Source organism: Sebastes umbrosus, chromosome 13 (assembly GCF_015220745.1).
Source record: "Sebastes umbrosus isolate fSebUmb1 chromosome 13, fSebUmb1.pri, whole genome shotgun sequence".
In the NCBI taxonomy this organism is placed as follows: domain Eukaryota; kingdom Metazoa; phylum Chordata; class Actinopteri; order Perciformes; family Sebastidae; genus Sebastes; species Sebastes umbrosus.
The window spans coordinates 52011-75811 of NC_051281.1; the positions used below are offsets into that span (position 1 = coordinate 52011).

At 40.6% G+C, this 23801-nt stretch overlaps 1 protein-coding gene across 1 annotated transcript in view; it reads left to right on the forward strand.

Annotated features, from left to right (window-relative positions):
- Window positions 1-379: 379 nt before the first annotated feature.
- Window positions 380-23801, forward strand: part of ttn.2 (titin, tandem duplicate 2) — a 229072-nt gene continuing 205650 nt past the window's right edge. The window contains 17 exon segments of the mRNA XM_037790082.1: window positions 380-608; window positions 10661-10767; window positions 11331-11534; window positions 13149-13436; window positions 14458-14514; window positions 14620-14930; window positions 16064-16275; window positions 16377-16461; window positions 16553-16699; window positions 17053-17274; window positions 18207-18575; window positions 18658-18762; window positions 19918-20145; window positions 20461-20517; window positions 21627-21885; window positions 23318-23387; window positions 23478-23681. Of these exon segments, the coding sequence (XP_037646010.1) occupies window positions 10677-10767; window positions 11331-11534; window positions 13149-13436; window positions 14458-14514; window positions 14620-14930; window positions 16064-16275; window positions 16377-16461; window positions 16553-16699; window positions 17053-17274; window positions 18207-18575; window positions 18658-18762; window positions 19918-20145; window positions 20461-20517; window positions 21627-21885; window positions 23318-23387; window positions 23478-23681 (2909 nt within the window). The 5' untranslated portion in view covers window positions 380-608; window positions 10661-10676.

Sequence of the window (23801 nt, forward strand, 5' to 3'; positions counted from 1 at the left end):
AATACACGTTTGTGGATAGTGAAATATCTGCAGATCATGGTATATATTTGTGGATTGTCTTCTGTGGATTACATCTATTATAGTCCAATAAACACTTCCATATATTTTCAGTGTGTATTAGTACTTGTACTTGTAGTGAAGTATTTTCACAGTGTGCATTAGTCTCTCAGTGAAGTAAAGCAACTGACAGGTGTGTATTAGTACTTTCTACTAGAGGTACTCTCAGTGTGTGTGTGTGTGTGTGTGTGTGTGTGTGTTACTGACAGGTGTGACTGTGCGTGTGATAAAATGGCTCCCTGACCCCCCATGCTTCCCTGTAGACGGACCAATGGCAGGCGGTGTCCGGTGTGATGTCACAGCGGTATAAAGCCCCCCGCCGCCCGTCTGTTGGCTCTGAGCAGAGTCAGCGTTCCCGGCCTGGACGCCTCGGCTGGAGAGAGCGCTGTCAGGAGGAAGGAACAGAACTACGGCACTGCCTGTAGTTTTGTTGAGTTAGTGGGGGGGTGAAGACGTTTCTCCTGCTGGACTTAGAGAGGACATTCTGTTGGATAAAGACACTTCTGAAGACAGCCCTCCTCCGGGCAGCCCGGGCATCCTTGCTCACACAAGTAAGTGTCTTTAAAGACTAGTTAGTGTCCGTCTGTCTGTCTGTCTGTCTGTCTGTTAACTCTCACACAACACACTCCATTGATATTAAAGTCACTTTTCATAAGTAGTGACACTAGCTGCTTTTGCCTGCTGAAGGTTATAATGGGACATCCCAGAATAGCCCTGATAGCATCAGACTGGACTCTCAGCTGGCCGGCTGATGGCTTTTTAAGGGAATCAGCAGCGGGGCTATCAGTTGCTCCTCCAGCTATGTGCCACATGGTGGCTGTCAATCAAACTGAGGTGTGGTGTTGGTGGGGGGGGAGATGTTATTTTTAGTGTTTGGTGTTAGATAAACCCCCCCCACCCCCTCCCACCCGGTGTCTGGCTGAACAGAACGACACATCACTGGAGCTTTTATTGTGGAGGGGCGTCAGGTCAGCAGCTGTTGCTTCATTATTTATAGTCTTTACTGAACGGACTCCGGCTCAGCAGACTTCCACTAACGCTCTAGTCTTTATGCAGCTTTGATTTCATCTGCTCATCGGCCACATCTACAATGAAATACTTTATTTGAGCAGTCTAGAAAAGTAGATTTAAAACTACAAAATTCATATTTTTCCCTTTAAAAAGTGGAAATTAGAACTGAGAGAGCAAAACACATTAATAACGTCTTCAGAAATAAAACCTGAGAGGAACTCTGAAATCAAAATCATTCAAACTGAATTCTTAAATAGTTTTAAAAAAGGAAAAAAAAATATATATAAATAAACAACATTTAAAAAAAACAATTTAAACATTAAACAGACAGGGAGACAGGACATTAAATCTGTTGACAAATAATAATAATAATAAAACCCTCAAAACTAAAAGAAAACATGAAGAACGGATGATTTAAAACGGGCACATCCTTACCTGAAGTATAATTATTAATACCACAGAGTACAAATACTCCACTATAAGTTAAAGTACTTCAGTAGAAGTCTAGAAGTATTCATCATAAAATAAAAGAATTAAAGTGTCACATTATTATTATTATTATTATTATTATTATTATTATTATTATTATTATTATACTGTATGTTTATTTATTGTTGGATTATTATTATTCTTATTATTTCTGATGCATTAATGTTGCTGGAGATCATTTTAACTACTGATAGTATTCATCATATTTAATAATAATAATATTATTGTGTGATTAAAGTAGGATATAACTCCCTCTGAGATGTGAGGTGATCTATAAAGGAGCAGGAAGGGGAAATACTCAAAGAAAGTACAAGTACCTCCCGGTTGTACTTTAGTAAATGTACTTTCCCTTCAGTCACTTTAGTCCAGTTAGAAACCTGCTGGAGGAACCTTTTAGTAACGTTTCAATCATGTTTTTAATAACAGTTTAATCCTGTTTTAATAATCTGAGATGTGTTTAGAGGCGTCATCAGATTAAGTTTAGATCTGAAACCAGATCAGCTCTGATGTGGCGTTCAGGGACTCTCAGAAACCGGATTATTCCTCCACACACCGTCACTTTTAACCAACATGTGACTCTAAAGAAAAACCCTTTACATGTTGGCGGCTGTTTAACGCTGATGAAATGAATCCTAAAATCCCTTAAAACCCCATTAATGAATCACACACACACACACACACACACACACACACACACACACACCTTAATCTAAGTCAAAGGTAATGGAAACGTTTATTTTAGGAAGACGAATGTGAAAACCTCTTAAAAACACCCTTATTTATAACACTTTGATTTAAGTAGATTTTAAGGGATTTAACTTTCCTCTTAATTTACTCAATTATTTTATAATATTTTTACAAATCCATTTAAGGTCTCATTAAGGTTAAGGGGTTTTGAATTATGTTATAAATGTTTTCAGGTGTAAATTAACGCTATTTTAAGGGATTCATAGTTATTCAGGTATTTGGGGTAAATTAATGGATCAATAAATGGATTGTAATATTTACACTCCCTTAACTTTACTTAATCTGTAGAGAAAACAACTTAAAATTTACAAAATATATGAGTAGTTCCTGAAATTCCACCTTAAAAAGCCCTTAAACTGTTCATATAATCCATTAAAAATACCATATGTATTATAATCCAGTAATTTATCCATAAATTATCCCTTAAACATCTCATTATATTATTATTATTATTATATGGATTATTTTTTATCACCAATTAATTGTTTGGTCCAAAAAATGTCAGAAAATAATTTTATTTTCGTTTTATACTAATAGTGTAAAACGTGACACAAGTTGACATTTCAGACTTCTTGTTTTGATGAACCAACTGTTCCAAAACCCAAATGAATATATTTATAATATATCATATATGTATTCATATTATATAAGTAGAAACAGGAACCAGAGAGTGTTTTCCATTTTAACTTAAATGATTCATTGGTTATCAAAATAGTTTCCAATAAAACGTCTGATGATTGTCTAATAATCAATTAATAAAGTAATTATTTAACTGTGGTAAATATTAATAATGATAACAGAAGATTAAATCAGAAACTGTTAAACATTACAAAGAATAGAGGATAATAAAGGAGAATAGATCTCTTTGTTGATTCTTGTTAAAGCCGGTTCAGTTTCAGCTTCAGCTGTTTGTCTGAAGCTCAACTGAGCTGAATGTTGTTCAGAGTCTCTGCAGGTGTTTTATTACCTGTAATTACCAGGATGTGACCGTCGGCAGTTTGGTGTTGAGAATGTGATAGAGGACAGAAGGACAACCAGGGACAACCAGGGCCAAACTGAGCCAGTCAGAGCCAACCAGAGATGCTTCAGTAGAAGTCCAGGTCCCGCCCCCTTTAGGGGGACAGAAACCTGAAGAGCTCATAATGTGATCTGACGTATGTTTGGATTGTTATACTCACCAGTTTCTATTCATTTATCTCTTGTTCTACAGACGTTTGTTTTCTTCACACGTCTAATAATGATTCAGTGATCTGACCTGAACCTGAGCGTTGGCGATACCTTAATAAACCTTATACCTTCAGTCGTCCCCCGTCCAACACAGATCCAGACGTCTCTACGTATCTGATAGAATCCCTTTAGACTGAGTGTTGTCTGTTGATAACCAACTGTTTGATCTCTAGGCTGAGATTTTGTTCATTTATGACTGTATTATTGCAGCTTACGTTAGCTAGCCATGCTATTCACTGTCACCAGAATCACCCAATGATTACCAACATCACTAAGCATCATAGCAGTCTGTGAGCGGGACCGACCGGCGCTATAGCTAGCTGTCACGGCAGTTTGTGGAGCTTCTAAACTCCTACAACGTCGGAACAAATGTTTGATTCTCCGTCTAATATCGTAAAACTGCAGATATTCTAAATCTACACAGTTGATTTCTCTCCTAAAACATTCTCAGAAGTGAAATGTCAAAAAGGAGGCGTTTTTAGCTGTTGTTGTTGTTGTTGTAACGTAGCCTGTAGCGGTCCAGCGCTTTGCATTGTGGGATACAGTAGGCGAGGTAGACTGGTCCAATGCAGACTGGACATTTATTCTGAATCAGTATGCTAGTATTGCTTTTGTTTGCATACTGCATACTATATACTACATACTACATTTTGGCTAAATCAGTACGTACTACTAGTATAATATGAGGTTGTACCACTAGTATACTATGAGGTTGTACTACTAGTATAATATGAGGTTGTACCACTAGTATAATATGAGGTTGTACTAGTATTTTATGAGGTTTCGAATACAGCCAGCAAGTTTCTTCCCCCAGCCTCAGGGATGACGCCATGCTGGTCTGGTCTCCAGCTACTGGGACAGTAGGGGACAACTACAGACCAACAGGGACAGTTAATGAAGGACCAGTAAAGTTTAGCTCCTGAAGAACTCAGGAGGACAAACTGCTGTCATTTAATACTGAAATAATGACCCAGAGTTTAAAACGCTGACATTTTTTTGTTGTTTTTGCAAATTTTTTTTTTTATTGAAACTAAACCCATTGATTAAAAGGCTTGTATGTTGGATGAAGCAAAATTTGTTAAAATTAAAATTAAAACTGAAATATGAACCACAAAGCAAAATAGAATAGAATTTGATCAGTTTTTGTCAACAGAAAAATGTAGTTCCAGTCTCTCAAATATCAATATTTGCTGTGTTTATTTTATTGTAAACAGAAAATAATTGTTTTGAACTTTTGTTCGAATTAAACAAAAACCAAACATTTGAAGATCTTAAACTCTGTGTCACTTTTTTTCAAAATGATTAATCAATTAATCAAGAAAATACCCAACAGATAAATGGACAGTGAAAATATTTGTTATGTGCAGCCCTACTTTCGAAGTTGTAACACGTACAGCTGCTTTTAAACAAGTTTTAAAGTTTAAGATTCAAACATTAGATGGTTGATACAGTTATAATACAATAATGTAATAAAATAGTCGTAATTTACCATTTTATACTATATTATGTTCATATATTAGAAAGGATTTTGCATCATTATCAACACCACTGTCACTTTACCTTGTCATTTTCTTTTCCATATGCTCATGTAGTCTATTTTTTATTGTATTCTTATTTTAGTTTTATATATCTATTCTTTTTTCTTTCTCTTTGCCGTTCTCTATCTATCTCTACTTATTTCTTTGTGAAGTGTTGCTCATTGACACTTCAGTAGAGGATTGAACTGTCAACTCCACAAACCTGCTCACTGTACATTTGATCTTGTTTTCTAACAAAATTATGACACATTGGTTTGGCCGATAGTTTGTTGTTGATTAAAAGTAAAACGTTAGTTTTATTGTTGTATTTACAGGCCGAGGTAGTTGTTTAGTTATTTTCATAGTACAAAGTTAGTTTTGTTGTTGTTTTTACAGTACAGTTAGTTATTTAGTTGTTTTTTATAGTACAAAGTTAGTTTTGTTGTTGTTTTTATAGTACAAAGTTATTTATTTTGTTTTTTATAGTACGAAGTTCCATATTCTGTTTTTATAGTACAAAGTTAGTTTTTTTTGTTGTTTTTATATTACAAAGTTAGTTATTTTGTTGTTCTTATAGTACAAAGCTAGTTATTTTGTTGTTCTTACAGTACAAAGTTAGTTATTTTGTTGTTTTTATAGTACAATGTTAGTTATTTTGTTGTTTTACAGTAGAAAGTTGGTTATTTTGTGGTTTTATAGTACAAAGTTAGTTATTTTGTTGTTCTTATAGTACAAAGTTAGTTATTTAGTTGTTCTTATAGTACAATGTTAGTTATTTTGTTGTTTTATAGTACAAATTAGTTATTTTGTTGTTCTTATAGTACAATGTTAGTTATTTTGTTTTACAGTACAACTTTGGTTATTTTGTTGTTTTATAGTACAAAGTTAGTTATTTAGTTGTTCTTATAGTACAATGTTAGTTATGTTTTTGTTTATAGTACAAAGTTAATTATTTTGTTGTTTTATAGTACAAAGTTAGTTATTTTGTTGTTTTTATAGTACAAAGTTACATATTCTGTTGTTTTTATAGTAAAAAAATAGTTTTTTTTGTTGTTCTTACAGTACAAAGTTAGTTATTTTGTTGTTTTTATAGTACAAAGTTAGTTATTTTGTTGTTTTTATAGTACAAAGTTACATATTCTGTTGTTTTTATAGTACAAAATTAGTTATATTGTTGTTCTTATAGTACAAAGTTAGTTATCTTGTGGTTTTTATAGTACAAAGTTAGTTATTTTGTTGTTCTTATAGTACAAATTAGTTATTTTGTTGTTCTTATAGTACAATGTTAGTTATTTTATTGTTTTACAATACAAAGTTGGTTATTTTGTTGTTTTATAGTACAAAGTTAGTTATTTTGTTGTTTTATAGTACAAATTAGTTATTTTGTTGTTCTTATAGTACAATGTTAGTTATTTTGTTGTTTTACAATACAAAGTTGGTTATTTTGTTGTTTTATAGTACAAAGTTAGTTATTTAGTTGTTCTTATAGTACAAATTAGTTATTTTGTTGTTCTTATAGTACAAATTAGTTATTTTGTTATTATAGTACAATGTTAGTTATTTTGTTGTTTTATAGTATAAAGTTAGTTATTTTGTTGTTTTATAGTACAAATTAGTTATTTTGTTGTTCTTATAGTACAAATTAGTTATTTTGTTGTTATTATAGTACAATGTTAGTTATTTTGTTGTTTTATAGTACAAAGTTAGTTATTTTGTTGTTTTATAGTACAAATTATTTATTTAGTTGTTTTTATAGTACAAAGTTTGTTATTTTGTTGTTTTTATAGTACAAAGTTAGTTGTTTTTTGTTTTTATAGTACAAAGTTAGTTATTTTATAGTTCTTATAGTACAAAGTTAGTTATTTTGTTGTTTTTATAGTACAAAGTTAGTTAATTTGTTTTTCATAGTACAAAGTTAGTTATTTTGCTGTTCTTATAATACAAAGTTAGATATTTTGTTGTATTAAAGTACAAAGTTAGTTATTTTGTTGTTTTTATAGTACAAAGTTAGTTATTTTGTTGTATTTATAGTACAAAGTTAGTTATTTTGTTTTTGTTATAGTACAAAGTTAGTTATTTTGTTGTATTTATAGTATAAAGTTAGGTGATTTGTTGTTTTTACAGTACAAAGTTAGTTTTTAATTTTTTTTTAATTTAAACTAAAGCCTTGGTTAGAAATCCTATTTTAGCTCAAACATATTAAATTATTAAAAATGAAAACTGAAAACTGAAGTACAAAACAAAATAAGGCAAAATTGAATTAGTTTCTGTTTTTTACAGTAAAAAGCTGAAGTATTAAGTAAACTACAGCACTAAACATGAATCATCTTAAAACGTAAACAAAATAAAGTAAGCTGAAACACCTTGAAGGCCACCTGAAACTGAAGACCAGTCCCCCCTCCGGGTTCAACAGGTGTTCTAATCTGCTCTGAGCTCTGTGGTGGATCAGCTGCTGGTCTATCAGCCAGACCTGGTGGAGCCTGAACCACCCCCAGGGACAGACCCCCTAAAAATAAACCATCAGACCACCATCTGTATCACAGGTCAGCTGTCCCAGAGAAAACACCAAACACAGCTTCAGCTTCACGGTTCAGGTCTGCTTTGCATTTTTAACAGGACATTTAGTGGGTTTGCTCTGTTCTAGCTTTGTAGCATAAAGGAACTACAACTGCTCTGTTTTTTAATGACCTTAAACATCTTTAACATTTACTGTCAGTGATCAGCTGAGAATATGTTGATGTATGGGTCAGGATAATTGGAACATTTATTAATACTATTACCAATAACACACATGAGGGTTTGTTCTGATACCCGATTCATACTCTTTAATTCCATATCTGGAGAAATTCCTTTAACAGAAGAAGTTTGTCAAATGTTAAACGTTATCTAAACACATAAGTTTGACTTAATGCTACAGACACATTTTCATTAATAGGTCTGATATCTATATCTCTATATTTATATCTATATCTATATCCAGCCTTATTTACAGCTAATCCTGTACTTTCCATCCAGCAGAACGTTCTCAATCTGATTTTAGCAACAAGTCCAACCTAATTGAGAACTGATTAGTTGATCTTGTTTCTCAGTTTAAGGTGAATAAAAGTCTTTAGTTAAGGTTCAGAATAAAGGGGACTAGTGTTGACTGTTAGCAGATAAAGGAGCTGAATGAACATAAAGATATTCTTCTTCAGCTGTTTGAACAGGAGACGACTGATCTGCTGCTTTCACTTCATTTTCTACAGAAAATCACTTGACAGTATTTAATATAGTTCTATAGTTCTTATGATTCAGTTTTCTCGTTCTGATGGACAACGATGGAAATAAGTCCTGTTCACCATGGTTCTATCTGATGATGTCTGAGATATTGGGTTTCCATTAGCGATGCACCGATACAGAAACTGATGTTTAAAATCAAACTTTGCCCGATACAAAGGTTTAGTTGTTGTTTATTTAGTTGTTATTTCTTCCCCCGTTGGTGCCAGAGACATCTTCACTATAGAAATAGAACTGAACTTTCTTCATCCATATCTTCAATGAGAACAAATTAAATTGTAAAAATGTATGAAACAAGCTTTAAAATAATCATCTTCCACATGAAAAAGAACTGCTTCTAAAGCTCATTAAGTCTGAATACAACGACCTACTCAATGAGAGGGATTTATTATCCAGCCCAACTCAAACATAAATGGAATTAAATCAGCAGCCAACAACATTTAGCCGACATAAAAATAAATGCAATACAACAGATAAACATCGGCCACTGCCGTCGGTGAATGTCTTTTTATTTGCTGTCAATGAGGCGGAAATCCGATACCGATGTTCGGCCGATAAATCGTTGCATCCCTAATATTGATAGATATATTCAGATGCTGTGGATAAACCTGAAGGAAGTCCTTTTCAATACTAGTGTTGATTTCATACCTGAGTTCAAGAACAGATACTAAAACTATGTTTTTTTGTCAGTATCTTACTCAGAGACTCAACTAAACCCTTTTTTACATTTAACAAAGGAAATTGTCAAATCTTAAATGTTGTCACAAGAAGTTTGTCTAAATAAAATACTTGTAAATATAATCTATAAAATATAATCTATAAAACTGACCAAAGGTTAGATTTAAAGGGGAACTTTAAACTAATGTTTCCAGGTGTTGGGGAGTACAACTACATACTGTATGTTGTAGAAAGTCTGATAATGCAAAGTTGCATTGTGGGAAATGTAGGCAGCATGTTTTGAAGAAAAATGTGTGGAATAAAGAAGACAATATCTCTGGTTCTGCCGATAAATGATAATTAATAATTAGTGGAGTAAATGTGGAACTATCTGATCAAATCAATCAACAGACATCTGGTGCCACCTCTCTGTTCTCTCTCTTCTCTCTCTTCTCTCTGTACGGACACATTTCAGTTTCTACCAAAAGGTTTTTCAGATGAGATCCTCCAGATAGTAAAACTCATTTATTCCATGTATGAAACTGTAGGACTGTTTAACTGCTGGTGTGTTGGTCCTTTTATAGAGTGTTGTGGTTTCCTCGGAGCAGCTGGTCGTACAGTCCTTAATGTCCATTTAGAGAAATGATTTGGTCATTTTAATTGGCATCAAAAATTCTTTCTCCACCTCCCTTTATGGTGAATGTGTAATTCCCAGCATGCTCCAGTGTTGGAGTGGCTCCCCTGGTGTTGGTTGTTGGTTATCAAATCAAATCAAATCAAATCAATTTATTTTTGTATAGCGTCAAATCACAACAGAAGTTATCTCAAGACGCTTACTGGTTACTAGTTACTGCAGCACAGATGATCATCTTCTGTTCTTTTTCATTCAGGAACATAATGATGTCACTATGTTTTTTTAATCATGTCTGTTCATTTGATAACTTTGTGTAAATAAAGAAATGACTACATATAATAATAATAATAATAATAATAATAATAATAATAATAATAATATCAATTATTATTATTATTAACATCCAGGATGAATGAGTGAACTGTAGAAGGTTCAGTTGAAGTAGAAAAGTAGATTTTTTGTGTTAATGTTTCGTGTGAATGTATAAAGTTCTCCTGCTCCTGTTTAGTGTTTAGTTCTGATGATGTGTGTTATTGTCTTTGTGTTATTGTCTTTGTGGTATTGTCTTTGTGTTATTGTCTTTGCGTTCTTGTCTTTGCGTTCTTGTCTTTGCGTTATTGTCTTTTTGTTAATGTCTTTGTGTTATTGTCTTTGTGTTCTTGTCTTTGTGGTATTGTCTTTGTGGTATTGTCTTTGTGTTATTGTCTTTGTGGTATTGTCTTTGTGTTATTGTCTTTGTGTTATTGTCTCTGTGGTATTGTCTTTGTGTTATTGTCTTTGTGTTATTGTCTTTGGTATTGTCTTTGTGTTATTGTCTTTGTGTTATTGTCTTTCTGTTATTGTCTTTGTGGTATTGTCTTTGTGTTATTGTCTCTGTGGTATTGTCTTTGTGTTTTTGTCTTTGTGTTCTTGTCTTTTTGTTTATGTCTTTGTGTTCTTGTCTTTGTGTTATTGTCTTTGTGGTAATGTCTTTGTGGTAATGTCTTTGTTTTCTTGTCTTTGTGTTATTGTCTTTGTGTTAATGTCTTTGTTTTCTTGTCCGCAGGGTGCCGACCATCAACATGTCAACACAGGCGCCGACGTTCACGCAGCCGCTGCAGAGCGTCGTGGCACTAGAGGGTAGTGCCGCGACGTTCGAGGCTCAAGTTAGTGGTAAGAACCGAACGCTTCAAACCTCTGATGTGTCTGATTTGATCTGCTGAATTCAACCGAAGGTTAAAGAACAGCCAGAATAGATTTGAATAGAATCAGGATTCCTTGCTAGCTAATGTTAGCAGATATTGACTGTTGTCAATAATAACATGAATGTCATGATTTATAGTCTCACCACCATATCACTGAGTTTGTTTTGTGGCTTAAAAAGGTGAAATGTAGAGCTAGGCTAGTAGTTTCCCACTGCCACCAGTCTTTGTGCTAAGCTAGGCTAGTAGTTTCCCACTGCCACCAGTCTTTGTGCTAAGCTAGGCTAGTAGTTTCCCACTGCCACCAGTCTTTGTGCTAAGCTAGGCTAGTAGTTTCCCACTGCCACCAGTCTTTGTGCTAAGCTAGGCTAGTAGTTTCCTACTGCTACCGGTCTTTGTGCTATGCTTAGCTAAACATGTCCTGGATGTGTCCTGTACTGGACACAACGAAATGAAAGACAAATGTCCTGATACATTTTGGAGCGTCCTCTCAGTGAGTAAGGATCTCCGATCCGGTTCTCCTCTCCTCTGCAGGTTCTCCAGTTCCTGAGGTGAGCTGGTTCCGTGATGGCCAGGTTCTTTCCGCTGCCGCTTTACCCGGCATTCAGATCTCGTTCAGCGACGGCCGCGCTGTTCTGAAGATCCCCGCCGTGACCGCCGCACACAGTGGAAGATTTTCTGTCAGAGCAACCAACGGTGCTGGACAAGCCACGAGTACCGCCGAACTCCTCGTTACAGGTGAGAAACAAAACAACCACAGAGACGTAAAACAACCACAGAGACGTAAAACAACCACAGAGAGACGTAAAACAACAACCACAGAGAGACGTAAAACAACCACAGAGAGACGTAAAACAACCACAGAGAGACGTAAAACAACAACCACAGAGAGACGTAAAACAACCACAGAGAGACGTAAAACAACCACAGAGAGACGTAAAACAACCACAGAGAGACGTAAAACAACAACCACAGAGAGACGTAAAACAACCACAGAGAGACGTAAAACAACCACAGAGAGACGTAAAACAACAACCACAGAGAGACGTAAAACAACCACAGAGAGACGTAAAACAACCACAGAGAGACGTAAAACTACTTCAGAGAGACGTAAAACAACCACAGAGAGACGTAAAACTACCTCAGAGAGACGTAAAACAACCACAAAGAGACTCAGAACAACCACAAAGAGACACAAAACAACCACAAAGAGACTCAGAACAACCACAAAGAGACACAGAACAACCACAAAGAGACAAAACAACCAAAAAGAGACAGAACAACCACAAAGAGACACAGAACAACCACAAAGAGACTCAGAACAACCACAAAGAGACAAAACAACCAAAAAGAGACACAGAACCACCACAAAGAGACACAAAACAACCACAAAGAGACACAGAACAACCACAAAGAGACACAGAACAACCACAAAGAGACTCAGAACAACCACAAAGAGACACAAAACAACCACAAAGAGACACATAACCACCACAAAGAGACAGAACCACCACAAAAGAGACACAGAACCACCACAAAGACTCTCAGAACCACCACAAAGAGACACAGAACAACCACAAAGACACTCAGAACAACCACAAAGAGACACAAAACAACCACAAAGAGACACAGAACAACCACAAAGAGACAAAACAACCACAAAGAGACTCAGAACAACCACAAAGAGACACAGAACAACCACAAAGAGACTCAGAACAACCACAAAGAGACACAGAACAACCACAAAGAGACACAAAACAACCACAAAGAGACTCAGAACAACCACAAAGAGACACAAAACAACCACAAAGAGACTCAGAACAACCACAAAGAGACTCAGAACAACCACAAAGAGACACAGAACAACCACAAAGAGACAAAACAACCAAAAAGAGACACAGAACAACCACAAAGAGACACAACACTACAGTATATATTGTAGTGTTACCAAAAGAAGCATTGATGACACAATGTTCTAAATGATATAAATATGAATCGTCTCCTTCGATAAGTAAAAGATAAATATTGTGTTTCAGTCTAAATTTACCCGTCAGCCGAGGGGCGTGGCCTGATACTTAATCGGGTGATAAAACCGATATAGAAGCAGCTGTTGCAGCATAACTTCCCTTAAGAGGTACCTTAAGTCAGTTAACGGGTTAACAAGTTGAACCTGAACCAGTGAGGATCCGTTACTGAACTCCACATGATGAGAAAGCAGCTGGAACATGTGGGTTCAGGGGTCAGAGTTCATTTGTACGTCCGACTGGCTGCGTTTCTCTGTCCTGGTTCCTCATCATGTTTAGATGCACGTTAAAGTAACTGGACAATGAGACGTATTCTGTGTCTTTGCAGCCGAGACGGCGCCTCCGAACTTCCTTCAGAGACTGCAGAGCTCCTCGGTGAGACAGGGCAGCCAGGTGAGGCTGGACGTCCGAGTCTCCGGCATCCCGACGCCCGTGGTGAAGTTCTACCGAGAGGGAGCCGAGATCCAGAGCTCTGCCGACTTCAGGATCCTCCAGGAGGGAGACCTGTACGGCCTGCTGATCGCCGAGGCCTTCCCAGAGGATTCTGGGACATATTCTGTGACCGCCACCAACAGCAGTGGACGCGCCACCTCCACCTCTGAGCTGCTGGTTCAGGGTGAGACCGTTGTTACCGACACTTCATCCACTTCATGTTTGAAACTACTGACTGACTGATCCGAAGTCCCGCCACCCTTAGTTACTGTTGCTAGGTTGGACAAGCTTGACAAAAAAAAACACACTTCAACACTTCAACACACTTCAACACACTTCAACACACTTCAGCACACTTCAACATACTGCAACACACTTCAACATACTTCAACACACATAACACACTTCAACATACTTCAACACACTTCAACATACTTAACACACTTCAACATACTTCAACATACTTCAACACACTTCAACATACTTAACACACTTCAACATACTTCAACATACTTCAACACACTTCAACACACTTGAACACACTTCAACATACTGCAACACACTTCAACATACTTCAACATACTACTACACACTTCAACATACTTCAACACACTTCAAAATACTGCAACACACTTCAACATACTTCAACATACTGCAACACACTTCAACACACTTCAACATACTTAACACACTTCAACATACTGCAACACACTTAAACACACTTAAACACACTTTAACATACTGCAACACACTTCAACATACTTCAACATACTACTACACACTTCAACATACTTCAACACACTTCAAAATACTGCAACACACTTCAACACACTTCAAAATACTTCAACACACTTAACACACTTCAACACACTTCAACACACTTAACACACTTCAACACACTTCAACACACTTCAAAACACTTCAGCACACTTCAACATACTTAGTTCCTCGTAGTAACGGTGACTGTATATAAAGTCATGTGACTTCCTTATTGATGTTACCTGTGAACAGACATAGCGTGACAGTAGCGCACGTATAACCCAACGTTGACCTGCCGGGTTCCACGCTTGCTCAACTCTTATTGAGCACCAAGCGAAAAGGGGCGGGACTTAGGAAGGGTTGATTAAACCTGTGAGTGATGTTGCTGTAGTTGTTTAGTGTCTTCTGTAGATCAACCTGAACCATCAGGTGTGTTTGTGCTGCAGGTGAGGAGGCCGTACCAACGAAGAAGACAAAGACTATTGTGTCCACATCCCAGATGGGTGTGTCCCAGATGGGCGCATCCCAGATGGGCGCGTCCCTGATGGGCACGTCCCAGATGGGCGTGTCCCAGATGGGCGTGTCCCAGATGGGCGCGTCCCTGATGGGCGCGTCCCAGATGGGCGTTTCCCGGATGGGCATGTCCCAGAGGGGCGTGTCCCAGATGACCACATCCCAGATGACCGCAACCCAGATGGGCACGTCTCTGATGGGCGCGTCCCTGATGTCCGCGTCCCAGATGGGCGTGTCCCAGATGGGCGTGTCCCAGATGTCCGCGTCCCAGATGGGCGCGTCCCAGATGTCCGCGTCCCAGATGGGCGCGTCCCAGATGTCCGCGTCCCAGATGGGCGCGTCCCAGATGGGCGCGTCCCAGATGTCTGCGTCTCAGATGTCCACGTCCCAGACCAGAGTACAGAAGGTTAGTTCTACTGAGTTCTACTGAGTTCTACTGAGTTCTACTGAGTTCTACAGAGTTCTACTGAGTTATCTGGTTCAATCTGAAGAATGAAAACAGCACTGGACAGTTAATCAGATTTTATTTTTAATTACCATTTTGCTTCCGACGATGAAAACTAGATAATCAAGATAAAACCATGATTGTGCTGCGTTGCGTTCAAAGATGCTCTCGTTTTGTCTTGTGTTATAAATCCAGAGCATCGTTTCCGGTAGCGGTAAAGGGCGACCACTTGGTGGTAAGGGGCGGTAAAGGGCGACTGCTTGGCGGTAAGGGGTGGTAAGGGGCGACTGCTTGGCGGTAAGGGGCGAACGCTTGGTGGTAAAGGGCGGTAAGGGGCGATCACTTGGCGGTAAGGGGCGGTAAGGGGCGGTAAGGGGCGACCGCTTGGCGGTAAGGGGCGGTAAGGGGTGGTAAGGGGCAAACGCTTGGTGGTAAAGGGCGGTAAGGGGCGGTAAGGGGTGGTAAGGGGCGGTAAGGGACGAACGCTTGGTGGTAAGGGGCGACCGCTTGATGGTAAGGGGCGAACGCTTGATGGTAAGGGGCGAACGCTTGATGATAAAGGGCGACCGCTTGATGGTAAGGGGCGACCGCTTGATGGTAACGGGCGACCGCTTGATGGTAAGGGGCGACCGCTTGAGGGTAAGGGGCGACCGCTTGATGGTAAAGGGCGACCGCTTGATGGTAAGGGGCGACCGCTTGATGGTAAGGGCCGACCGCTTGATGGTAAAGGGCGACCGCTTGATGGTAAAGGGCGACCGCTTGATGGTAAAGGGCGACCGCTTGATGGTAAAGGGCGACCGCTTGATGGTAAGGGGCGACCGCTTGATGGTAAGGGCCGACCGCTTGATGGTAAAGGGCGACCGCTTGATGGTAAAGGGCGACCGCTTGATGGTAAAGGGCAACCGCTTGATGGTAAAGGGCGACAAACTGGATCACCATCTGGTGGCTGTTATTGTTTTGATCTGCAGCGGTGTTTTCTAGTTGATCATGTTCATTTCATGGTGATCAGGATCAATATGGTATTAACCGTGAGCCCTCGTTGAAGATGAAGTTCTTCCCTCTAATCCTGAGTATTCTGGGATGTTTCCCTCCAGAAGACGGAGGCCAGCTTCCAGGCCAGCACCATGGAGATGCACGTAGAAGGAGGAATGATGACTCAGCACATAGCTCACAAAACCCCCCCGAGGGTTCCCCCGAAGCCCACCTCCAGGTCCCCGCCGTCCTTCGTCTCCAAAGTGGCGGGAGGACGGCATCAGTCCCCGTCACCCGTCAGACACGTGAAGGGGCCGACGCCGGCGCCAGTCAGGTACGACCACGACACGGTGACCTGTGAGGACCTGATAGGAACATGCCTCGTAGTCCTCGTGGTCTTACTGTGTTTTAACGTGCATCCTGTGTCCTCTGCAGACCCGTCTCCCCCTCCAGACTGTCAGAGAGACTGTCCGTGTCCCCCATCAGACCCGTCAAGTCTCCCATCATGACCAGGAAACAGGTGAGAATAAGAGTCCAGGTCCAGGTCCGGGACATGGAGACGTCCAGCAGCCTCCGTCCCTCTGACCAGATGTGTGTCCTTCCTGTTGCAGCTCTCAGCCTCAGCCGAGGTCCTGCCCCCCTGGAAGCAGGGAGACTACGCGGCTGAAGCCAGCTACACCAGCGTGAGCAGCGTGAGCAGCGCCACCCAGCTTCATATGGAGAAGAGCTGGGAGCAGCAGGTCAGCACCACCAGAGAGGTGAGGAGGACGAAGAGGAGGAGGGTCTCTGTAGGGTGGAGCTGCTGCATGTAGACACAGATTAACACCTTCAGTAGAAGCCTCAGGGATGGTGGTTATTCTGAACAGTAACATATACATTAAGTAGACGTACATTAGTGGAGGTTGTGAAGAGAATCCGAGCATGAACATGTGTTGCTGTGACTATTAAAACCTCAGGGATGGTGGTTATTCTGAACAAGTATACGTACATTAGAGTATACATTAAGTATACGTACAGTAAGTGTATGTACAGTAACGTATACGTAGGTTAATGGAGGTTATGGAGGATCAGGGCATGAACAAGTGTTGCTGTGTTGCTGTGACCGCGTCAGGATGAGCATGTCTCCCAGGACCATAGGAGCGTGGCGGTGGCCACCTTGATGGCGGCCGTGGATCAGGCTCGTGGCCGGGGGCTGTCTGAGGCGGCGGCGTCCGGAGAGCAGGTAGACCGCCACTGTCTGCTCCATCACCTCCACCTCCACCTCCACCCCTCTCTTCTTCTTCTTCACTCTCTGGTTACTCCACTCTATCTGTCCCAGAGGATGGACCTCTCCGTCTCTAACAGCCCATAATAAGCTGTCCTGTTCTATAAGCGTCCTCTCTTCAGGTTCAGCTCCAACCATCACATCGATAACGGAGAAACTCAGAGGTCCGTGTTAAAACCCCGGCAGACGGAGAGTTATGACTTTTTGACTTTAGTATTATTTCCCTGCTGCTTATAACTCTGAGTTTACCAGATTAAAGTCACACATTCATGAGAAAACACTAAAGTTGGATGAATGTCATCACATCAGACGCCGCCGGCGGTTACGTGAGCCAGCGAGGGCTAAACTGTGGGAACATTAGCCGCCGTCTGGATGTCGTTGCTCCTAAAGTCATGTTCGAGGTCCTGAAAGACAGATATGTGTTTTATTTCATCATCTTTCTGTGTTCTTTTATGAACATAAATAAATTCTAATATTATTAATATATGTTGCAGTTGTGAAGTGAAGTGAAGCGATGCGGTTCCTCGACCCAAAAAAACACAACTTTTACGAGTTTTTTTCTCGTAAATGTACCTCTATAATCTCAGAGAATATTACATATGTTTCTCATAAACTTCCTGCTGAAGGTTCACAGACTCTTACTGTAAATGTTGGAGTTGTTAGAAGGTGGATTTCTTCTCTTTTAACTCTTTCAATGTTTTTGACCTGCTGGCACTGAATATTTCTTCCTCCTCCTCTTCTTCCTCTTCCTCCTCTTATCTGCTGTTTTTAATGAAACCTCATGATGAAGTCGGTCTTCTCTGTGCTGCATGTTTCTCTCTTGATGCTGCACGCTGCATGTCCTCCGTGATTCAGTGATGATGATGATGATGATGATGATGACGTTTCTTCTTCTTCTGTGGTATAATCTGGGAGTATTTCTGGTGGAGTCTCTGTCTCCAGACTTCCTGACTTCCTGCCGTGGAGCTGCTGAGCTCTATGTGCTGGTTTTATGTGTCCAGGCGGAGGGCGGGGTGAAAGCCGAGGCGGTGGCCACGGTGGTGGCCGCTGTCGACCTGGCTCGCGTCCGCCAGCCCGTGCACGGGGAGGGCAGCGGCGCCGAAGAGGAGGAAGCCGTAGAGATGGAGATACGGCAGCAGGCGGCAGCAACGGAAGAGAAACGCGTCGTTGTAACCAAAACACTTCCTGTTGAGCCGCCGGCTGCTGCCGCAGCTGCTGCAGCCGCCACAGCCGCTGCCAAAGCCGCAGCCGCTGCCGAAGCCACAGCCGCTGCCGAAGCCGCAGCCGCTGCCGCTGCCGAAGCCGCAGCCGCCGCCGTGACCTCAGAGCAGCTCCGAGTGACCTCAGAGCAGCTCCGAGTCTCCTCACAGGTCGGACGAGTCTCACATCAGATCTGATCTCTGACAGCAGGAAGACTCTCAGATATTTACTGAACTCTGTTGGTCACTCCAGATTCAGACAACAACAGAACCCTCCGGCGCCGGCCCATCTCCGTCTCCAGTCCCACATTTCACCGTCTCTAAAGTGTCCGTCCCTAAACATGAACCGGGTTACGAGGTAAGAGAGGAGCAGCGGGACGCCGCCGCCGTCCTCATCCAGAACCTCCATCTCATCTTTAACTCTCACATCTTAACGAACACTCTCCTCCGGTTCTGATGTGCTGTGACTCACTCTGACTTCCTCCATCCTACTACCGTATATCACCATCCTACTACCGTATACCACCATCCTACTACCGTATATCACCATCCTGCTACCGTATATCACCATCCTACTACCGTATATCACCATCCTACTACCGTATATCACCATCCCACGTCTCCTCTACCAAACCACAGTATCACCATCCTACTACAGTATCATCACACCACGTTTAAATCCTCCTCTTGTATCTGTTGTTTCATGTGTAACGCAGCTGATCGTCTGCGTAGAGAAACACTCACAGTCTCACTGAGTTGTTGCTTCTTTCAGACTAAAACACATCAAAACACCGGCTGACAGATTAACGTTGATCAGAGATCTGAGTTAGTTTGGTTTCATTTTAGCAGGAAAACTTACTGACAACCAAACTTTGACCCGTTAGATCTTGTTAAGACTTTGTTGAGTGCGTAATTTATGATGAAAAGTCTCTCACGATTCCGATTAAAACAATCATTCATTTATCCAGACTCTGTCACCAATGTACAGTTTTAGCCACTATTTTAGATAATCTCAGCGAATATTCAAGTTTTTTCTCGTGAATGTATTTTTTTTATTTTCGTAAATTTGTTAAGATTATTACTGTTATTGTTATGGCGTTAACTTTGACAGCCCTAATAATTAAAGTAAAGACAGAAGGGCTTTATATTCTACAATTTAAAGAGGATATATTTTAGGCTAATTTAATTTTAATTTTTTTTTTAGTATATTAATATTTGAGCCAACGAAATAATACAGAAACTATTGAATAGCAGCATGGAGTAATGTTCCTTCATTTATAATGTAATTAAAGGAAACTAGACGAAGCTCAGAGTCAGCTGGAGTTGAGTTTCTAAACGGTAATATAAAAGTGAATAAATAAGATATTGAGTATGTATTAAATAATAAGCGAGCGTCTGCAGCTGTTAGTTGACCACACATCACATCCAGCTACTAGAACCAGAGACATCAGGAGGACCCGTGTGACTCGTCCTCTCCTCGCCGCTCTCTGACCCTCAGCTGTTCTCTGGTCAGGTGTCCATCGCCGGCTCTGCCATCGCCACTCTGCACAAAGAGTTGTCCTCCTCCTCCGCCGCCGCCAGAAAGATCATCAAGCCCGTCAAGTCTCCCAGCCCGTCTCGCCGAGCGGTGGCGGTGGAGCGGCGGAGCGTGACGCCGGAGCCCCTCCCCCCGCCGTTCAGAGACGTCAGATACAGAGCTCACGCTGTGAGCGAGGAAGAGTTTGAGGAGTGGGAGCCTCAGGTGGGTCCGACCCCCCCCCCCCGCCGTCCTCCATTCACTTCCCCTAATTTAACCCCGTGTGGACTCTCACCTGCGTTCCCCTCTTCACCATAACGCCGCAGCCAATCACACGCTGCCCTCCATCCACCGCCTCTTCATGAAGAATCTTCTTTTCCTTCCTGTCGTCATCCGTCTGTCCTCTCTGCAGGGTTTCTCTCTGTTCTAACCAGCTTCCCCCCCCCATCCTCACAGAACGCAACCACTGACCGGCGCCGACCAGTGCCGCCGCGCTGCTTCCTGTCTTTGACTCTTGATGTTGTTGTTTCTCCTCAGGAGGCGGCTGCTGTTCCCTCCAGAGCTCAGGAGCCGGTTGTTCCTCCGACTCTCATAGCCGTGAGTACTTCCTGTTTTCAGGTGACGTAGTATGAAGAGACTGATCTGTGTAGGGAGGAGGTCGGATGGATGGATGGTCCAACAAACACAGGACTTCCACCAGGAGACCGCTGTTTGTGTCCCGTATGAAACCAAAAGTCAACTTTGACTTACGTAGTTTACATACGTGGCGTTAGTTAACAAACATACGGAACGCAAAACGCACAAAAAGTAACTTTTGGTAAGCTTTAATATGATCCGTTGTATGTAAGGATACGCTGCGCCAGATGTGCAGCTAAAAATGGCGCTTCAGACCAAGAGCGGAGCAGATTTTTCATGCGGCGTGATTACGTACAAAGTCAACGGAAAATGCGAAACTCCCGTCATTTGTGTATTCGCGGGAGTTTAAATATTTCAACTGAAGCGATAAATCCTGGTGTCTCTGTGTGGTGAAAGCCTCTCAGCGTTGACATCGTCCTCCTGTCCTCCTGTCCTCACTGACGTCCTGACGTTGTTGAATCAGAAATGGAGGACAAATACATTTTGTATGTGTCTGTGGTCACCCAGAGCTACGATAGTCCATCACACGTTTTCTTGGCGGCATCTGCGACAATAGAAGTAAAGGAAAATCTATTTTTTAAAAGATGATAGTTGTCTCATAAAGGATTAGATTGTTTTATAGTTCAGTGACCATCTGAAGTCGACCGTTCCCCAGTATGAAGATGTCTGACGGTGTCTGAAGGTGTATGAAGGTGTCTGAAGATGTCTGACGGTGTCTGAAGGTGTATGAAGATGTCTGAAGGTGTATGAAGATGTCTGAAGGTGTCTGACGGTGTATGAAGGTGTCTGAAGGTGTCTGACGGTGTCTGAAGGTGTCTGAAGGTGTCTGACGGTGTCTGAAGGTGTCTGACGGTGTATGAAGGTGTATGAAGGTGTCTGAAGGTGTCTGAAGGTGTCTGACGGTGTATGAAGGTGTCTGAAGGTGTCTGACGGTGTATGAAGGTGTCTGAAGGTGTCTGAAGGTGTATGAAGGTGTCTGACGGTGTCTGAAGGTGTCTGAAGGTGTATGACGGTGTCTGAAGGTGTATGACAGTGTCTGAAGTCGTCTCCATGTCTCTGTCTCCGTTCAGGGCCTGATGAACGTGACAGTGACGGAGGGCGAGTCGGTGACCTTGCAGTGTCAGATCAGTGGTCACCCCTCCCCCGCCGTCCTGTGGTTCAGAGAGGACTACAAGATCGAGAGCTCCATCGACTTCCAGATCAGCTACACGAGCAGCTTCGCCCGCCTGGTGATCCGCGAGGCCTTCGCCGAAGACAGCGGGCGCTTCACCTGCACCGCCACCAGCGAGGCGGGAACCGTCAGCACCTCCTGCTACCTGCTGGTCAAAGGTAACCATGGAAACAGTTTCATTCTATACGATGACATCTGATCCAACGTTTTACTCTCTGAGTTCACACAACGATTAAAGACGTCAGACTGTAGAGGGTCGTTCAGCTTAGTCAACAAAAAGCTTTTAGTTTATTTCATTTTAGTTTTATTTATATTGTGCATATTTAGATTTCTATGTCTTGTTATATTATATAGTTATTATAATATTCTAACTCTGATATAAACATTCAGTAAAACTCTGTTGACATTAATGCAGTAATATTCTAGAGGAAGATTTAGATGGTTAAAGACGTTCTGATGACTGCAAAATAAATAAATAAATGACTCAATAAATAAATAAAGATGTCATTAAATGTAGCAAAAAATTATATTAAAAATAAATGTAGCCATTAATTAATTGATAAAATGTGACATAAATTGACGTTTCTGTTTTAATTTGCTTCTTTATTTATTTATTTATTTATCTTTGTATCAATTCCCTTATATATTTACTATTAATTACTATATACATTTTAAATTTGTTTATTTTTGCATTTGTTTATTTTTTTATTTATTTCTGTATTTATTTTATATTTAATTTTAAATGTATGCATTTATTTATTTATGCACAGTTTTCCCTTTGCATTTCACCTCTTATTTAATTCCCCACACTTATTTATGTATTCTTTTCTTTTTACATAAATAAATACGTTTAAAAATAAATGCAAAATAAATAAATTAATAAAAGGGAAAATAAACAGAAGCGTAAATAATTTAGGAAATTAATACAAAGTTAAATAAATAAAGAAGCAAATTAAAACAGAAATATAAATTTATGACACATTTTATCAATTAATTATTGGCTACATTTATTTTTCATATTATTTTTTCTACATTAAATGACATTTATTTGCTTTTTCATTTCTTTTTAAATTTAGTCCAAAAATTGTGTTACATTTTGTTTTCAAAAGTTATTTTTCTTTAGTTTTAGTGAAAATACTTTTCATCATATTTTCGGAGGATGTGATGAAACATCAGTAATGAGATGGAGGATGTGATGAAACATCAGTAATGAGATGGAGGATGTGATGAAACATCAGTAATGAGATGGAGGATGTGATGAAACATCAGTAATGAGATGGAGGATGTGATGAAACATCAGTAATGAGATGGAGGATGTGATGAAACATCAGTAATGAGACGGAGGATGTGATGAAACATCAGTAATGAGATGGAGGATGTGATGAAACATCAGTAATGAGATGGAGGATGTGATGAAACATCAGTAATGAGATGGAGGATGTAATGAAACATCAGTAATGAGATGGAGGATGTGATGAAACATCAGTAATGAGATGGAGGATGTGATGAAACATCAGTAATGAGATGGAGGATGTGATGAAACATCAGTAATGAGACGGAGGATGTGATGATGCTGTTTGTGTGTTTCAGTGTCGGAGGAGGTGGAGACCAGAGAGGAAACGACCACCGTCACCGAGGTCGGAGTCTCTCAACAGAGAACGTGAGTCTTTAAAACACCGTCATGTTGTTGGTTCTGATGTTCATCTTCTACGGCGTCTGACGGAGCTGTTGGCTTCCTTTCTTCCTTCAGCGTTGCCATGGAGACGAGGGAACAGGTGACGGAGGTGGCGGAGGTGGTAACCGGCGAGGCCGCCGCTCCGTTCTTCATCCATAAGCCGACGGTCCAGAAGCTGGTGGAGGGAGGAGGAGTCGTCTTCCAGTGTCAGGTCGGAGGAAACCCCAAACCTCACATCATCTGGAAGAAGAGCGGCGTCCCACTCACCACCGGATACAGGTACGCACTGCTCACACCTGGATACAGGTACGCACCTCTCACACCTGTTAACACGTACACCGCTCACACCTGTATACAGGTACGCACCGCTCACTCCTGGATACAGGTACGCACGCTCAC